The sequence below is a fragment of the Medicago sativa genome, chromosome 7 (assembly GCF_051527215.1).
Source record: "Medicago sativa cultivar Bolivia chromosome 7, Bolivia_mono, whole genome shotgun sequence".
In the NCBI taxonomy this organism is placed as follows: Eukaryota; Viridiplantae; Streptophyta; class Magnoliopsida; order Fabales; family Fabaceae; genus Medicago; species Medicago sativa.
The window spans coordinates 97,840,986-97,855,342 of NC_140755.1; the positions used below are offsets into that span (position 1 = coordinate 97,840,986).

General features: G+C 34.6%; 1 protein-coding gene across 1 annotated transcript; it reads right to left on the reverse strand.

Annotated features, from left to right (window-relative positions):
* Positions 1-10,026: 10,026 nt before the first annotated feature.
* LOC146910905 (uncharacterized) lies at positions 10,027-11,526 on the reverse strand. Its single transcript, XM_085724866.1, has one exon. The coding sequence runs from the start codon at positions 11,021-11,023 to the stop codon at positions 10,463-10,465; it is 561 nt and encodes a 186-aa protein (XP_085580992.1). The 5' UTR covers positions 11,024-11,526; the 3' UTR covers positions 10,027-10,462.
* Between the last annotated feature and the right edge of the window lie 2,831 nt (positions 11,527-14,357).

Here is a 14,357-nt window from a genome sequence, read left to right on the forward strand (position 1 = left end):
TTTCACAGAATTTATGGCAGAAATGTTTGACCCAAATATGAGTAGATCGTCTACATATAGACATATGATAGTGCAAATGTTTTTATCATACTTGTAGTAGATACATTTGTCACTTTCATTCACTTTGAACTCATTCGAAATCATTAAGTTGTCAAACTTTTCATGCCATTGCTTAGGGGCTTGTTTTAGACCATACAGAGATTTGTCTAACTTACATACTTTGCTTTCCTGTCCATGGACTACAAAACCTTCAGGTTGTTCCATATAGATTTCTTCTTCCAGCTCACCATTCAAAAAAGCAGTTTTCACATCCATTTGGTGTACTATCAAGTTATAAACAGCAGCCAAGGAAATTAGTACCCTTATGGATGTGATTCGAGTGACTGGTGAGTAGGTATCGAAAAAATCTATATTTTCTCTTTGTCTGAAACCTTTGGCTACAAGGCGTGCCTTGTATTTGTCAACAGTTCCATCAGGTTTCAGTTTCTTTTTCAAAATCCATTTACAACCTATTGGTTTGCAGCCTGGAGGCAGTTCAGTCAAGTGCCAAGTATCGTTAGACTGTAGAGAATCCATTTCATCATTTATGGCTTCTTGCCATAAGTCTGCATCCAAGGAAGACAAGGCTTCTTTGAGATTTGATGGATCCTCTTCTAATGTATTGACCACATATTCAGGTCCATACTCTTTAGCAGTTCTTGCTCTCTTACTTCTTCGAAGTTCTGTAACATCAGTTATGATGTTTTCATCACTATTTCTGATTACTGGATTGTGATCAGGTGTAGTGTTCATGTTTGCGCCCCCACTATTACCCCCACTATCTCTTGATAGAAAGGGAAATTTCGTTTCATAGAAATCGGCGTCATTTGATTCTATGATCACCTTAGCCTTTAGGTCATAAAACCTATATGCTTTACTGTTCAAGGCATACCCAATGAATACACATTCATAGGCTCTACTTGCAAGTTTGACTCTCTTGGGATTAGGAATCCTTACATAGGCTAAACAGCCCCATGTTCGAATGTAAGACAAATTAGGTTGTCTTTTCTTCAAAATTTCATAAGGAGAAATTTTGTTCTTAGTTTTAGGTACTCTATTTAGCACGTAGCTAACAGTTAATAAAATTTCCCCCCACCAATGAGGCGCTGCACCAGAATTAAGCATGATGGCAACTACTAATTCGGTAAAGGTTCTATTTTTTCTTTCCGCTTTACCGTTCATCTCAGGAGAGTAAGGTGCAGTTGTTTCATGAATGATTCCGTGCTCTTTATAATACTCATTGGATGTGTGTGATAAATATTCAGTGCCTCTGTCACTACGATAGCGCTTGATTCTTTTATTGAATTGAGTTTCAATTTCTTTGACAAAATTTTTAAACATATCAAGCGCATCACTTTTGTTTTTCATTAAATACACATAAGTGTAATCAGAGCAATCATCGATAAAAGTTATAAAGTATCTTTGCCCGTTTCTAGTCAAGTTACCATCAAGTTCGCATATATCAGAATGTACTAATTCAAATGGTTCAGTTTCTCTTATTACAGATTTATGAGATCCTTTTGTTATTTTTGCTTGACTACAAAATTGACATTTTTCAAATTCATTCAAAGATAACTTAGGAATTAAACCGAGATTGCTCATATTAGAAATGATTCGTTTATTAACGTGACAGAGTCGTGCATGCCAAATATTAAAATCACACAACATATAAGCAGAAGGAGAAATTTTATTCATAAGATTCAACTTAAACATACCATCAGTAGCATACCCTTTCCCAACAAAAACCATATCCTTAGTAATAGAGTACATATCACATGCTATGATTTGTTCAAAACCAGCCTTATTCAGTAAAAAACCAGAAACTAAATTCTTCCTAATTCTAGGAGTGTGCAGCACATCCTTCAATATGAGAGTCTTCCCGGAGGTGAATTTCAGCTCCACATCTCCGGTTCCAGCAACTTCAGTGGTGTGAGAATCTCCCAACAGCACCTTCTGATCTTCAGCAGCAGTGTATGTCTTGAACATAGCACGTTCATAACAGACATGGCGAGAGGCACCAGTGTCTATCCACCAACCATCAGATCCACCCACCATGTTGATTTCAGTTATCATTGCCATATACGGCTGCTCCTCATTTGTTGTCAAGTGAGCCTGAGCTTGAGCCGGTCTAGTGGATGGGTTTCTACACTTTCGTGCCATATGACCTGGTTGTCCGCAATTGTAGCAATTAAACGGTTGAGCAGGGTCATTCTTTGATGGTTGAGCTCTTGGGGCCTTTTGAGGGTTCCCATTCTTATTCCGATGGGAATTCTTATTTGCAGGACGGTTCTGATTCTTGAATTGTTTGCCAGCAGGCTTCAGAACAGCACCCACAGATTTCTTTTTAGTGTTGCTGTGCGAGACAGCAAACACCTCTTCATTTAGTTCTTGTTTTCTTGCCTCTTCTTCAATACGAAGTCGAGTAATCAGACTTTCAAGAGAAAACTCCTTAGTCTTATGCCTAAGGGCATTCTTGAAGTCCTTCCAAGCAGGGGGCAGTTTATCAATTATCACAGCAATCTGAAACTGCTCAGGTAATTGAATCCCTTCAACAAAAATCTCATGAGCTATATTCTGAAGCTCCTGAGATTGTTCTTCGACAGATTTCTCGTCGTTCATCTTATAGTTTAGGTACCGGCTCACAGCAAATTTCTTTGAGCCAGCCTCTTCAGTGTTATATTTATTCTGAAGAGCATCCCAAACATCCTTAGCTGTCTTATGAATCAGATGCAGATCATATAGATGATCCGCAAGACAGTTCAATATGTAATTCTTGCACAGGTAATCCTCTTCTTTCCAGAGGAGTATATCCTTTTCAGCCTGTTTCACCTTTTCAGCATGTTCGGCAGTAAGCCTTTCCAACTCAGCATTTGCTGCAGATATAGAAGCATCTGTAGCCACTGCTGTCTTACCGTTACTAGTCGTTTCCATAGGAACCGACATCGATGGTATCACGGGTATGTTATCCTTCAAGACGTGGGCAACCTTTTTCGTAGTTAGAAAAAACATCATCTTTGTTTGCCAACGCTTGAAGTTACTACCGTGAAACTTAAACGGTTTGTTGAAACCGACAGCTGTTCCAGATACAGTAATTTCGTTGTTGGTATTCATGGTTTCAGAAACGTCTTAAAATTGTTGTTTTTCGATTTAAAAATTATACCGAACGAAATTACTGGGTGAGTCACGACCAGGTCGCTTTCTTTAAGACGTTTCGCGGCACTACCCTAGTTTGTGCAAGGTAGACTATCAACCACGCCGTCTCCAGGATAAAACAGCCCAGATCACTGTTACGAGTATATACTGCACAGTATATAGTCGCTCGAGAATTACACCTCAAAGTATGGTTCAATCGTATGATCGAAGCCACTCGAAACGGTACGTAGCCGCTCTATTCGAAACCGATGGGACAGAAAGGAGTAGAAGAAGAAGAACGATTTAAAATCGAAGGGAGAAGAGAGAAAATCGCACAGGAAGCATCAACTGTGAGATTTTGGTGTCAAGAATGAGTGGGGGGAGCTCTCCTTTTATAGGCAGAGTTTGCGAGAATTACTTGGGGATTAAGTTTGCTTAATCCTTAAGCAAACGCGTTTTACGCGTGACTTGGGGATTAAGTTTGCTTAATCCTTAAGCAATGCAAACGCGTTTTCTTTAATTGGAAATATCCGGAAGTTTCTGGATACTGGTTTGGATCGGGTCGAAATGTAACACATTAATTTGTTACGCGAACGCTTTCGTATAATGAAAAATTAATTAATTAATTTAACATTTTCAAGTGACAAAAAAATATATATCAATTTTCCGACCCAAGCCCAAGCCCGGCCGGTCGGACGGACGGCGGCGTCGTCGCGCGTGTGATATATGTATTTTGTAAGCGTTCACCCGTTCACAAAAATGGGTACCCCAAGGGCACACCCTTGGAGGTCACCCCACCCTTATATAAACACTTACTAGTTGGGGTGACTCTCCAATGTGGGACATTTTTAAGTCACATACCCACACACTAGTTTCTCATAGTGTTTTCTTTCTTTCCAATTTTTTTTTCACTAGACTTTAACTAGTGTTCCAACAGAGGAAAAACACTATTGATCTATAATTTTATATTTTTGAGTTTATGGTGAATAGTTAAATTATCCGCTCCCTAAAAAAAGGTTAAATTATCTGCTATTTTTTTTAACTTCATCTGCTATCAATTAATTTATCAACTATGTAGTATTCACAACTTTTTACCAAAATATTGTGTTAATTAAATTACATCTTTGGATCTACTGCATGAGAATTACGAATTCAATTATAAAACCGAGAAGTCCTGTCATCAAAACTTATTTAAGCCTATCAAAATAATTAATATAGTGCATTTTTTGGTATTTAATTTTTTTTTTCTGGTGTTTTATTTTAATTTGATTAAATGCTTCAATATAGGTATTTATAAATATCATATTAATTCTTCAAAAAAAAAATATCATATTAATTAATTTGTTAAAATAAAATATTACAAATACCATATTTAAATAAACTAAAATACAACAATAATTTCCCTAAAAAAAAAATACAACAATAATATAAGTGGGCATTTTTTATTGGGTGGTCGGGTTTTGAACCCCAAACTTTGCATATACTCTCTCCGTTCCTTTTTAAGTGTCTTTTTAGGGTGAATTTTTCGTTCCTATTTAACTGTCTTTTTGGTATTTTAAGGGTACGATTTGTCAATTATACCCTTTGTCAATTACTCTCGTCTTTTTCAATAAAACTAATTAATGCTATCTATTTGGAAAACTAATGTTTGTTTTTTTTTAAACAAAGTTTGTTTCTTGTTATCTTCAAATTTAAACAAAATTTTGTTACAAACAATAGTTCCAAGAAGAGTTAAGATTATATAAATTTGACGAGTAGCAGTTGTTAAAAATTTCAAGTGCAAAGTAAAAGAACGGATTAGAGCGAAAAATAAATAAAAGATTCCATGAATGTTTAAAAGAAAGAAAAAGTAGTATACTCGTTGGAACCGCTGATGAAAGGTGAAGAGAAAGAAATAGTTGAAAACTCATTTGATAAGATACAAGAACAAGAGCAAGATGACAATGAAGAAGAAGTTGGAATAATTTTTATATTGACTTAAAATAATTAAAAAAATATGCACAATATTTAGAAAATTGACAATTGTTTGTTACGAGAGAAATATAACATATTAAATTTATTGGAAAGATAAGGTGTGTGCAAAAAAATAGGAACTTATGGTGGATTAAAATGAGGGTATAATAGGAAGAAAATGTGCAAAAATACACATCATTATTTTTGTGTTAATTTTCTAAAAAGACACTTAAAAAGGAACGGAGGGAGTATTATATATTGTCCATACCAACTGAGTTAAACTCACGAGGATATAAGTGGACATATAAATCCACATAAAACGGTTCTATTTTAGTAAAGTATTATTAATACCTACAACAATTTTTACTCACCAGTACTAGGGGTGGCAAAACGGATCCAACCCGTTTATGGCGGGCTGAGTCGAAGTTTTGTATTCACTTTTTATAGTTGGCTCGCCCCGCTTAACTCGTTAAAAAAATGTGGCGATATGGGACGGTTTGGGACGGCCCGTTTAACTCGTTTTTCTTTTATATTTTAAGCTTATTTTATCCTTTGAATTTACTTTGGTTGTTGGATTTATTTTAAGATTTGTTTTATGTTGCAAATTTGTTTTATGTGAGCGTATTTTTCTTATTTCGCTATTAAGTATGATGTTAAGTTCGACAATTTGTTACTTATCTTGTTTTTACCACAAATTTATTCCATGCATATTCTTTTATATTTTTTATGGTAAAAGTGACATAGTTTTTTGTAACAATTAAGTTGTAAAAAAAATACATTAAAAAAAGTTGTTTTTTCCTCAAAAAAAAATGAGTTTCTTGTTTGGTGGGCCGACCCGCCAACTCGTTTATCTACCACTAAACACGACGGAGGTGAGATTTTAGACTTGATCACCTAATTTAACTCGACTCGTTTTGTACCGTTTTAAGCGGGCTTAGATGGAATGGGCCTACACGGGATGGGCCAGCCCGCTTTGCCATCGCTACTCATCACCAATTCATCACCATCGGTATCCATAACATTAAAAAAAAAACGTGGAAAGCGAAATAAATAAAATTTGGGCGTTAGAAAATGAAAGGAAGATTGTACTCAAAAAAATGGAGAAGATGCTCGTGATCTATCTATGTCTTCCAAAATTGGTCACCCAGTGAAGCAGACAACTTGTTCACAAGCTAGAATGTCTATTTCAATCCCTTTCTCTGTAACTTACGGACCATATGCATCAAATTAAATACGCGACCCTTCAATGAAGGAAAAAGGCACACAGGTGTGTGTGTGTTACAGTTTGTAAAATAGAAACCACAAGTCTTATAACAGTAAAGTATTTATTTGGTTCATATTTCTCACAGGAAAGGAGTGAAATACAAATTTAATGACGCCACTTGTCTGGCCAGAATTAGAAATTAGATCATACAAAAAACAAAATGTATATTGCGCCTAAGTGAATAAGGGTATTATCACAATTAATTTATCGAAATCACGATGAACCATCATTATTTTATAAAAGCTATTGTTACCTCTCTCTTTTCTCCTTCTCACACTCTATCCGTCACCCTTTCTTCTTCTTCTTCTTATTGTCAAAGCGGTGATTTAGGGTCAATTTTGACCCAAAAATCATCTCTCCAATTTGTTTTTCCTTCTATCTTAATTGAACAAGTGATTTAACATATTTTCAGTTTTCTTTCGTTTGTTTTTGTGATTTTGTCATCCATGCACGACTTTGTTTCTTTTGATTTCCCGTCTTTGTGCGGTGTGTTTATGATTTCCCGTTTTTTTTTTTGAATCGGCAAAATATTATTAACCAACAAGCCCGTGCAAGAAGCACTAATAAGCTCGGGTGGGAAAAAAATACAACAAGGAGAAATCGGTTGTCATACAAACATCGGCTCGAACAAAAATCCCTTAAAAAACCACCCCTAAACAAAATGAACCAAACCAAAAGAGTAATGACGCAGGCATATGTTGGAACAAAATGTGTTTAACAATGAACCTTAAAGAGTTTTGATGATAACAAGGTATTAAAAATTGAAAATTGGACTAGCTAATATTTGTTCAAGTGTACAGGACCACAACTATAGTTTTACATCATTAATTGGTTCTGAATGAGCAAATAAAGAGCAAAAGGAATCAACAAAATTGAAGCTTAGACGCTCCTGAAGGCAATATGCTCCTGAAGAGAAAAAGCGCTCCTGAAGTCAAGCTGCTCCTGAAGTGAGTAAAGTGCTCCTGAAGACTAAAAGCGCTCCTGACGAAATAGTGCTCCTGAAGTTTAGTGCTCCTGAAGACAAGAGGTCCAGAAGAGCCACGTCATCATCAGAAGCTGCCTCATCAGAAGTCATTTCACCAGAAGCTGAAGATCAACTGGATTTGCGAAATTCAGGGATTCAAGAGTTGTTTCATGGATCGAAATTCATCAAAGGACAGCAAAAGATTAGTGGAATTTTGCAACGGTCATTTCAAAGGTGTTTGAAGGCATGTGCTTGCAATTTGGACGAAAGCGTTGACATTGTACTATTGTACGAACTGTACAACCACCTTCTCCACTACTCTGTTTTGTGTCCACACTACAAGACAAGAAAACAGCTCCAGAATACGGCTTCGCCTGCATAGATGTTCCTTTGGATAAGGAATGGATTTCAAATTTGTTCTTCATAGGACAATAACCAAATCAGGCAAAAGATTATTGGTGAAAGATCAAGCTTCAACAACGACTCTTTGATGTGCTGGCAATTTCACAACGTCTCTTTCACACCTCTATATAAAGGAGTGAAGACTTAGAAATTTGGCAATGCTGAACGAAAGACTCACAACATTTTTACAAGTGCCAAACCTCTGCTGAAATTGTTCTGCATTCACTTAGAATTTCTGTGTCTCAAAGTTTCATATTAGAAATTCTTAAGTTATTGAGTCTGTATCTGATTTGTACTATGAGCACCTCTGATTGTATATCAAGTGTTCAACCTTAAACAATTTTCTGTGTAATTTTGTTTAGCTAGAAGTCTCTTGCAGTTGTGCTTGAGCAGGGAAGTCTCTTAATTGTGTTCTTGAGCATAGGAAGACTCTTGCAAAGTGTGCTTGAGCAAAGGAAGTCTCTTGCAGGTGTGCTTGAGTAATTGTAATCAGATATTACATTCTAGTGAAATCTCCTTGGAAGTGCAAGGGGGACTGGACTACTTCCGGATTGTGGAAGAAACCAGTATAATTGCTTTGTGTCTTTCTTCTTCTCTCTCTCTGTTTTATTCCGCTGCGTTCAGATTCTGATTATCACTTCAGAAGCTGTTTCACTTAGCTTCTGATCAGTGTGTTCAGTTTTTAGAGAATTGAAGAATTTTTCAAAACACAATTCAACCCCCCCTTCTTGTGTTTTTCTCACCTTCAGCATATACATATGACAAACCACTCGCATACCCCTGCGTCAAAACCAATGACGGCCAAACCTGCCAAAGAGCAGCCGAAACCTTTGTTAAGAAACCAACATGAACCTCCCACACAAAACAAACACACCCTCCAAAAAGCTGCCCAGCATGCACAAACAGACCGAGCTACAAAGAGAGGCTTGCAGAGCTTGTAATGACCAAAGCATACCAAGAAAAAAGTCTGCTAAGCAACCGAACCCCCAAAGACGGAAAATACTTCAGTGCCATAGCAATGGTGCCATTGGTGCCATAGAACCAATCCTGGCCGTTGATGTGTGTGGATGTGTGTGGGGATGTGTGTGTGATGTGTGTGTGTGTGGTGGAGATGCAATGGTATGGTGCCATTAATGGCACCAAAGTGGAGTCCCCCAAAGACATAACAACCTCCAACAGCACCGCCAGCTGCTCAAAGTGAGAAGAAATTCACCACAGACACACCAATACCAAAACTGCACCCCAACTAGCTACTTCCTCAATAGGCATTCTTGAGGTTGGAAGATTAGCTTTTTGAGCAAGTGCAGATCCGATCAATGACTTTGGCGTCGTCAACGTTGCAGATTCAGAGACAAGAGTATTCCGGAGACTTGAATATAGTCATATTTGTAGGCATATGTACTTTGCCGTTTTATGTTAATAACATGGATGTTGTGAGTTTGTTCACATATTCATCCTTTTTGTTTTTAGCAAATTTGGATTTGTGTTTAATCAATGTACTATATCAATTTGAACAAATAAATATCGTTTATTTTTGTAATAAAAAAAACAAATTAGATCATATGTGTTTGTTACCATATATGAATACGCATCAAATAAAAAACTTTCTTAAGATTTGAATCATATTTAATTAGACAACTACGAGAAGTTGATTGCACCCACCTCCAACTGCACCTAATTCAAATTCGTCTGAAACATGCATTCATTAACTTTAAAGATAATTTTGTTAAAATTACGGTAGACTTTTCTTGGAACACGAGAATGACCGGTCTAAAATGTTATCAAACATAAATAAAATGTATGCTTAAATTCATTATTGAAAGAATAAAAATGATCTTGAAAATTCAGTTTTAGAAGTTTCGACTCTATCTACATTTTTGCAAGGTTGTTAAACTTGCAAATTAACTCATGGAATGATACGATTCCATGAGTCTAAGTATCAATTTCAAGTTAACTTGACTACAAATTAGAATATTAGTTAACTCAAAAATGAAATCGACTTTACTTGAATGGACTCTTAATGAACTTTGTAAACTCGCAGGAAAATTTTAAAAATCTATTTTGTCTCAATTTTGTCTTAATAGTTAAATTAATATTTTAAATTATCAATGAATTTATTATATTATATTATATTATATAAATATATGCTTTAGAAATTATATAAGTCAAATTTACAAGAAATTTTGTTTAGGCCTACACTTTTTAACAAAACAAAATGGCAGAATTATCATTACCCGCTTGTTTTCACGCAGTGAATTGAACAGACTCTACGTACACCAGCATAAAATAAAAATTATATATAAACGAAGATGATGCAATTACAGTGAGGTAAAACAAATAAAATAAAAGTGAAAATTAAAAGAAAATGTCACATCTCTTGTCTCTTGTAAATACACACACAACACAACAATCGAGAAGCTAGCACATTGAAATCCAACACAGAACAAAAAAATTAAAAAAAAAAGTCATGGTCATGGTCATGGATGCACAGCCCTCAACAGTAGCAATCCAAAAAACCAAAAACAATGTAGTAGTAATAAAAAAAGTTGCATTGGCAAATTCTACTAAAAACAAAGAAACAGCAATCAATTCAGGTTCTGTAGCAAAAACCAAGCAAATACTGTTGACTTGACTCTTTTTGTCCTTTGTCTCAGTACTATTCATTTAACTCTTGATCGGAGTCGGAAACAACAACGAGTCAATGCTTCTCAAGCAATATGTGATGATGATTGTGGTAATTGAATCAATTCATGAATTTGTGGAGATTGAGATTGAGATGATTCTCTTCTTGAAAAACTTCTCCAAAACCCAGCACTATAAAATCTCTCCCACATCTCTTTCTCAAGAGCAATAGCATCATCATCATTATCATCATCAACCTCAGATGAATATTGAAGTCGTTTTATATCTGAAGAAGCGTCGTTTACACACATTGAAGAAACACGAATTACCCCGTTAACGTAGTTTATGTCACAGCAACCACAATAACAGTTACGTCGTTTAGGTTGCAACAACCCTTCTTTGATAACCCTTCGACGCCGTCGTTTTCGGAGTATTTTCCGGCAAAGACCCGCCGGAATTTTGTAAACTGCTAACAGAAGAAAATGTGCTAAACCGCATGGACAACAACAGCACACCGCTACACACTCCGCCGCCGTGCCTCCGACGACTTCACCAACTGCACAACCCTTCTTTGATGACTGGATTTCAAGTAACGGTTGTCGCCGGGGAATTGACGCCGTTTGCCGGAGAACTATCTTGTTTGACATTTATGTAATTTTTTATTTTTGATGGGTTTTTGAAAAAGATTGAAACTTTATAAGAATTTTGATGTGGGTTGGTTTTCTTTGTTTGTTTCTTGAGAAACGTTGAAAATGGACAAATTTCCTTGGGTTAAGGAAAAATGATGAAATGGGTGGGGGTGTGGATCTTTAAAAAAATGAAGGATCTTTAAGAAAAGGAAAGGATCCACACCCTTGTTTGATGAACGTTAGAGCAAAACCTTGTTTGATTCAATCATGGCATAGAGAAAGAAAGAAAGATGAAAAATAATGGTGTGTTGAGGTTGAAAAAGTGTTATAAAGAAGGAAGAAAAAAGGGTTTGAGGTGGTGAGAACTAATTTTAGGATAAAGAGGAAGGAGGATTAGGGTGGCGTCCTACAAATGTGGGACAACAGAGTAAGCTCAAGAGATGTGGAAGGAAATTTGAGTTTTGATATTTTTATGTATTTTTTGAGTTGGGAATGAGTACAAAATTGGTGTGATGTGAAGGGCATTACTCAATTTTATTTTATTTGTATTTGTATTTGTATTTGTATTTATTCTCTTACTTACGTAATTAGCCATAGCCTAATCATTCATTTAGATTTTTTAACTAAAAAATCACTACGTGTGTGCTAGAATGAAAGAGGGAAAGAAACAGAAAATATTAAAGAATGGGTTATGTACAAGTGGACTTTGAGATAACCTATCAACAAATAAAACAATGAGTCAAAGAAATCGACAAATATAACGTCCTTATCTTTTGCAATTCCACGTCGTCGTCTACCACGCGTCCGTTTTGGGCCCCGAATTAATTAATTTTTTAGAGAAACTTGTTCATCTTTAAAAAATATCATTTACATAACCAAAAATATCATTTACATAGCGATGTTTACACACGAAAAAAATCAACTCTTTCTAGTAATCAAAAGAAACAGAAACCTCTCTTCTTCTTGGATTAATTTGACTTTTATGTGTTTAAGGCAATACCTCTGTATTATGTATTGAGTGTGACATGAGTTTGAATGACCAAAACATGGGGAGAGACTTAAACTTTCTCTAATTAAAGATGTTTATGGTGGGATAACTTCTCTGAAAAATGAAATATATTTAGCAAGGCTATTTTAGTAAATATGATATGATATATTTGACTATTTTATTATTCCCTATATTAATTTGTGTGCAAAAACATTAAACCAAACTCATTTAAAATGGATGGAACAATTTTTTTTTTTTACATTAATACTATTTCAAGCGAAACAAAAGCTCACGAAGGCCTCGCGAATTGATTGCTACCACCATATCTCACTTGTGCAAATCATGGACCGTTGGATAAAAGGAAGGGAAATACTGTAGTTACAAAGAAAGGATAAGGTTCGTGATATTTTCGCTTTGTGATTTGTCGCTGAAAGTAGCATTTTTTTTTATTATAACATGATGAATGTAACTCGTTGAAAATAGAAAGTTTACCAATGCAGTCAAGCTTTTCTTAACATTCTCAATTCCATAAGTGAAAGTCCTATAATTTCAAAACATAGAATTAATTTTTTTTTTAAGTAATGGTCATTTTAGTCCCTAAGGGTGTGTTTGGTTTGGAAGAGAAATTGTGAAGAGAGAAATAAGTAGGGGAGAGAGAGAGAGTGAGAAGAGAGAAATATGTGAGAAATGGAGTAGATTTGATGTGTCGTTTGGTATAAAAGAGAGAAAAGAGAGATAGAAGAGAGAGAAGTGTTGATTATTTATAAAAGTACTAAGATACCCCTACAATAAAAAAAATCTATTAAATTATTTAATCTTTGTCAAAAATTAAATTATTTAACCTTTTATTCAAATTTATTTTAATTAATTAAATTATTTATTTAAACTTTATATCAATTAAATTAAATTTTTTTTTTGCGCTAAATTAAACTAATTAGTTTAACTGAATTAAGTTAAACTGATTATAGTTTTTATGTAATTCAATCAATCAATTATTAAGTAAATTTAAAAAGTTTGCTTACTCAGTGTATATTAGGAAAGGAACACATTATCACTAATCACACCAATGCTTCCGTTTTGTCCGTGCCATGTTGCAAACTTGCAACAATTTCACAAGGGCATTAGTGGAATAAAAATAAAAAGTGGGTTTCTTCTCTGTTTCTTCGCTACTTTGGAGAGACTAAAAACAGGCGTGGGTCCCACGTGTTTTTATCTCTCTTCTCTCTTACTCTTTGCAACCAAAGAGGAAAAGTTCTGAACTTCTTTCCCTTTTCTCTGCCTGCTCTTTCTCTCTTTCCTATTTCACCTCAACCAGACACAGTGTAAATGTGTAACAAATAGCCACAATAATCCGTCGATGTATCAAAATTTTAAAATAGTATTTGATTGTACATTATGTTAATCAAAATAGTCCATTACGTTAAAATGTTCCATTAATATTGTCATATTATTCTTTCAATATATTTACTTAATATCATATCAATCTTTATAAGTCCTTGTATGAAAAGAGTTAATCTCATAATTGATGGACTATTTTAAAGTCATAGAATATTTTGACTAACAAAATATAAAATCAAAAACTATTTTAAAATTTCAATACATTGAATGACTATTATAATTACTCGTCACACATTCAAAAACTATTTTGACTATTATTGTCTTTTTTCGTTGCTTGAATCTAAGATGAAATTTCGAGTTGTGGTTGTTTATATCGTGGCTCTCAACAAGTACGATTATGTGGATTTTATTTTGATTACTGTATCATTTAAATAACCAAGCGAAAAATATGCATAACATATAGACTGTATAATATGGACTATTCTGAACATTACAAGTGTAACTGAAAATAATACAAGCATTGAGTTTTCATCAATGGATTCTCTTCCTCTTCAATCCATCTCCAATTTCTTAGTCACTGATACCCTTCATTTTAATTTGAAATCTTTTAAATAAAAAATTATTTTAGTTTTTTCTACTTTTTTTTAGCTAAAAATCTATTTGGACTTGTCGCATTAACACCATCAAAGACACGTCTGCATTATAACATATGACTTAATTACACGTCGGGTCTCTTATGTTTATTTTAAGTTTTAAGTTGATCATTTGTGTTTTAAAAGTTTCAAGTTGATCCCTTATATTTTAAAAGTTTCAAGTTGATCCAAAATATTGCTCACATTGATATAAATTAGTCATTTTCGTCACTTGACCGTTTAAAGATCTAAGTTGAGAATATGAGTGCTGGAATTTAACTTATTTATAAAATCAGTTTAAAGACATTTTTTAATTTTATTTGTTTTATTAAACTCAATATCATGTGGTGGAAAACTAACTTATTTCAACATAGGTAATGTTTTGGACCAACTT

What these genes read in the sequence shown, in the direction of transcription:
- LOC146910905 (XM_085724866.1), bottom strand. Translation starts at nt 11,023, where the DNA reads ATGTCAAACAAGATAGTTCTCCGGCAAACGGCGTCAATTCCCCGGCGA.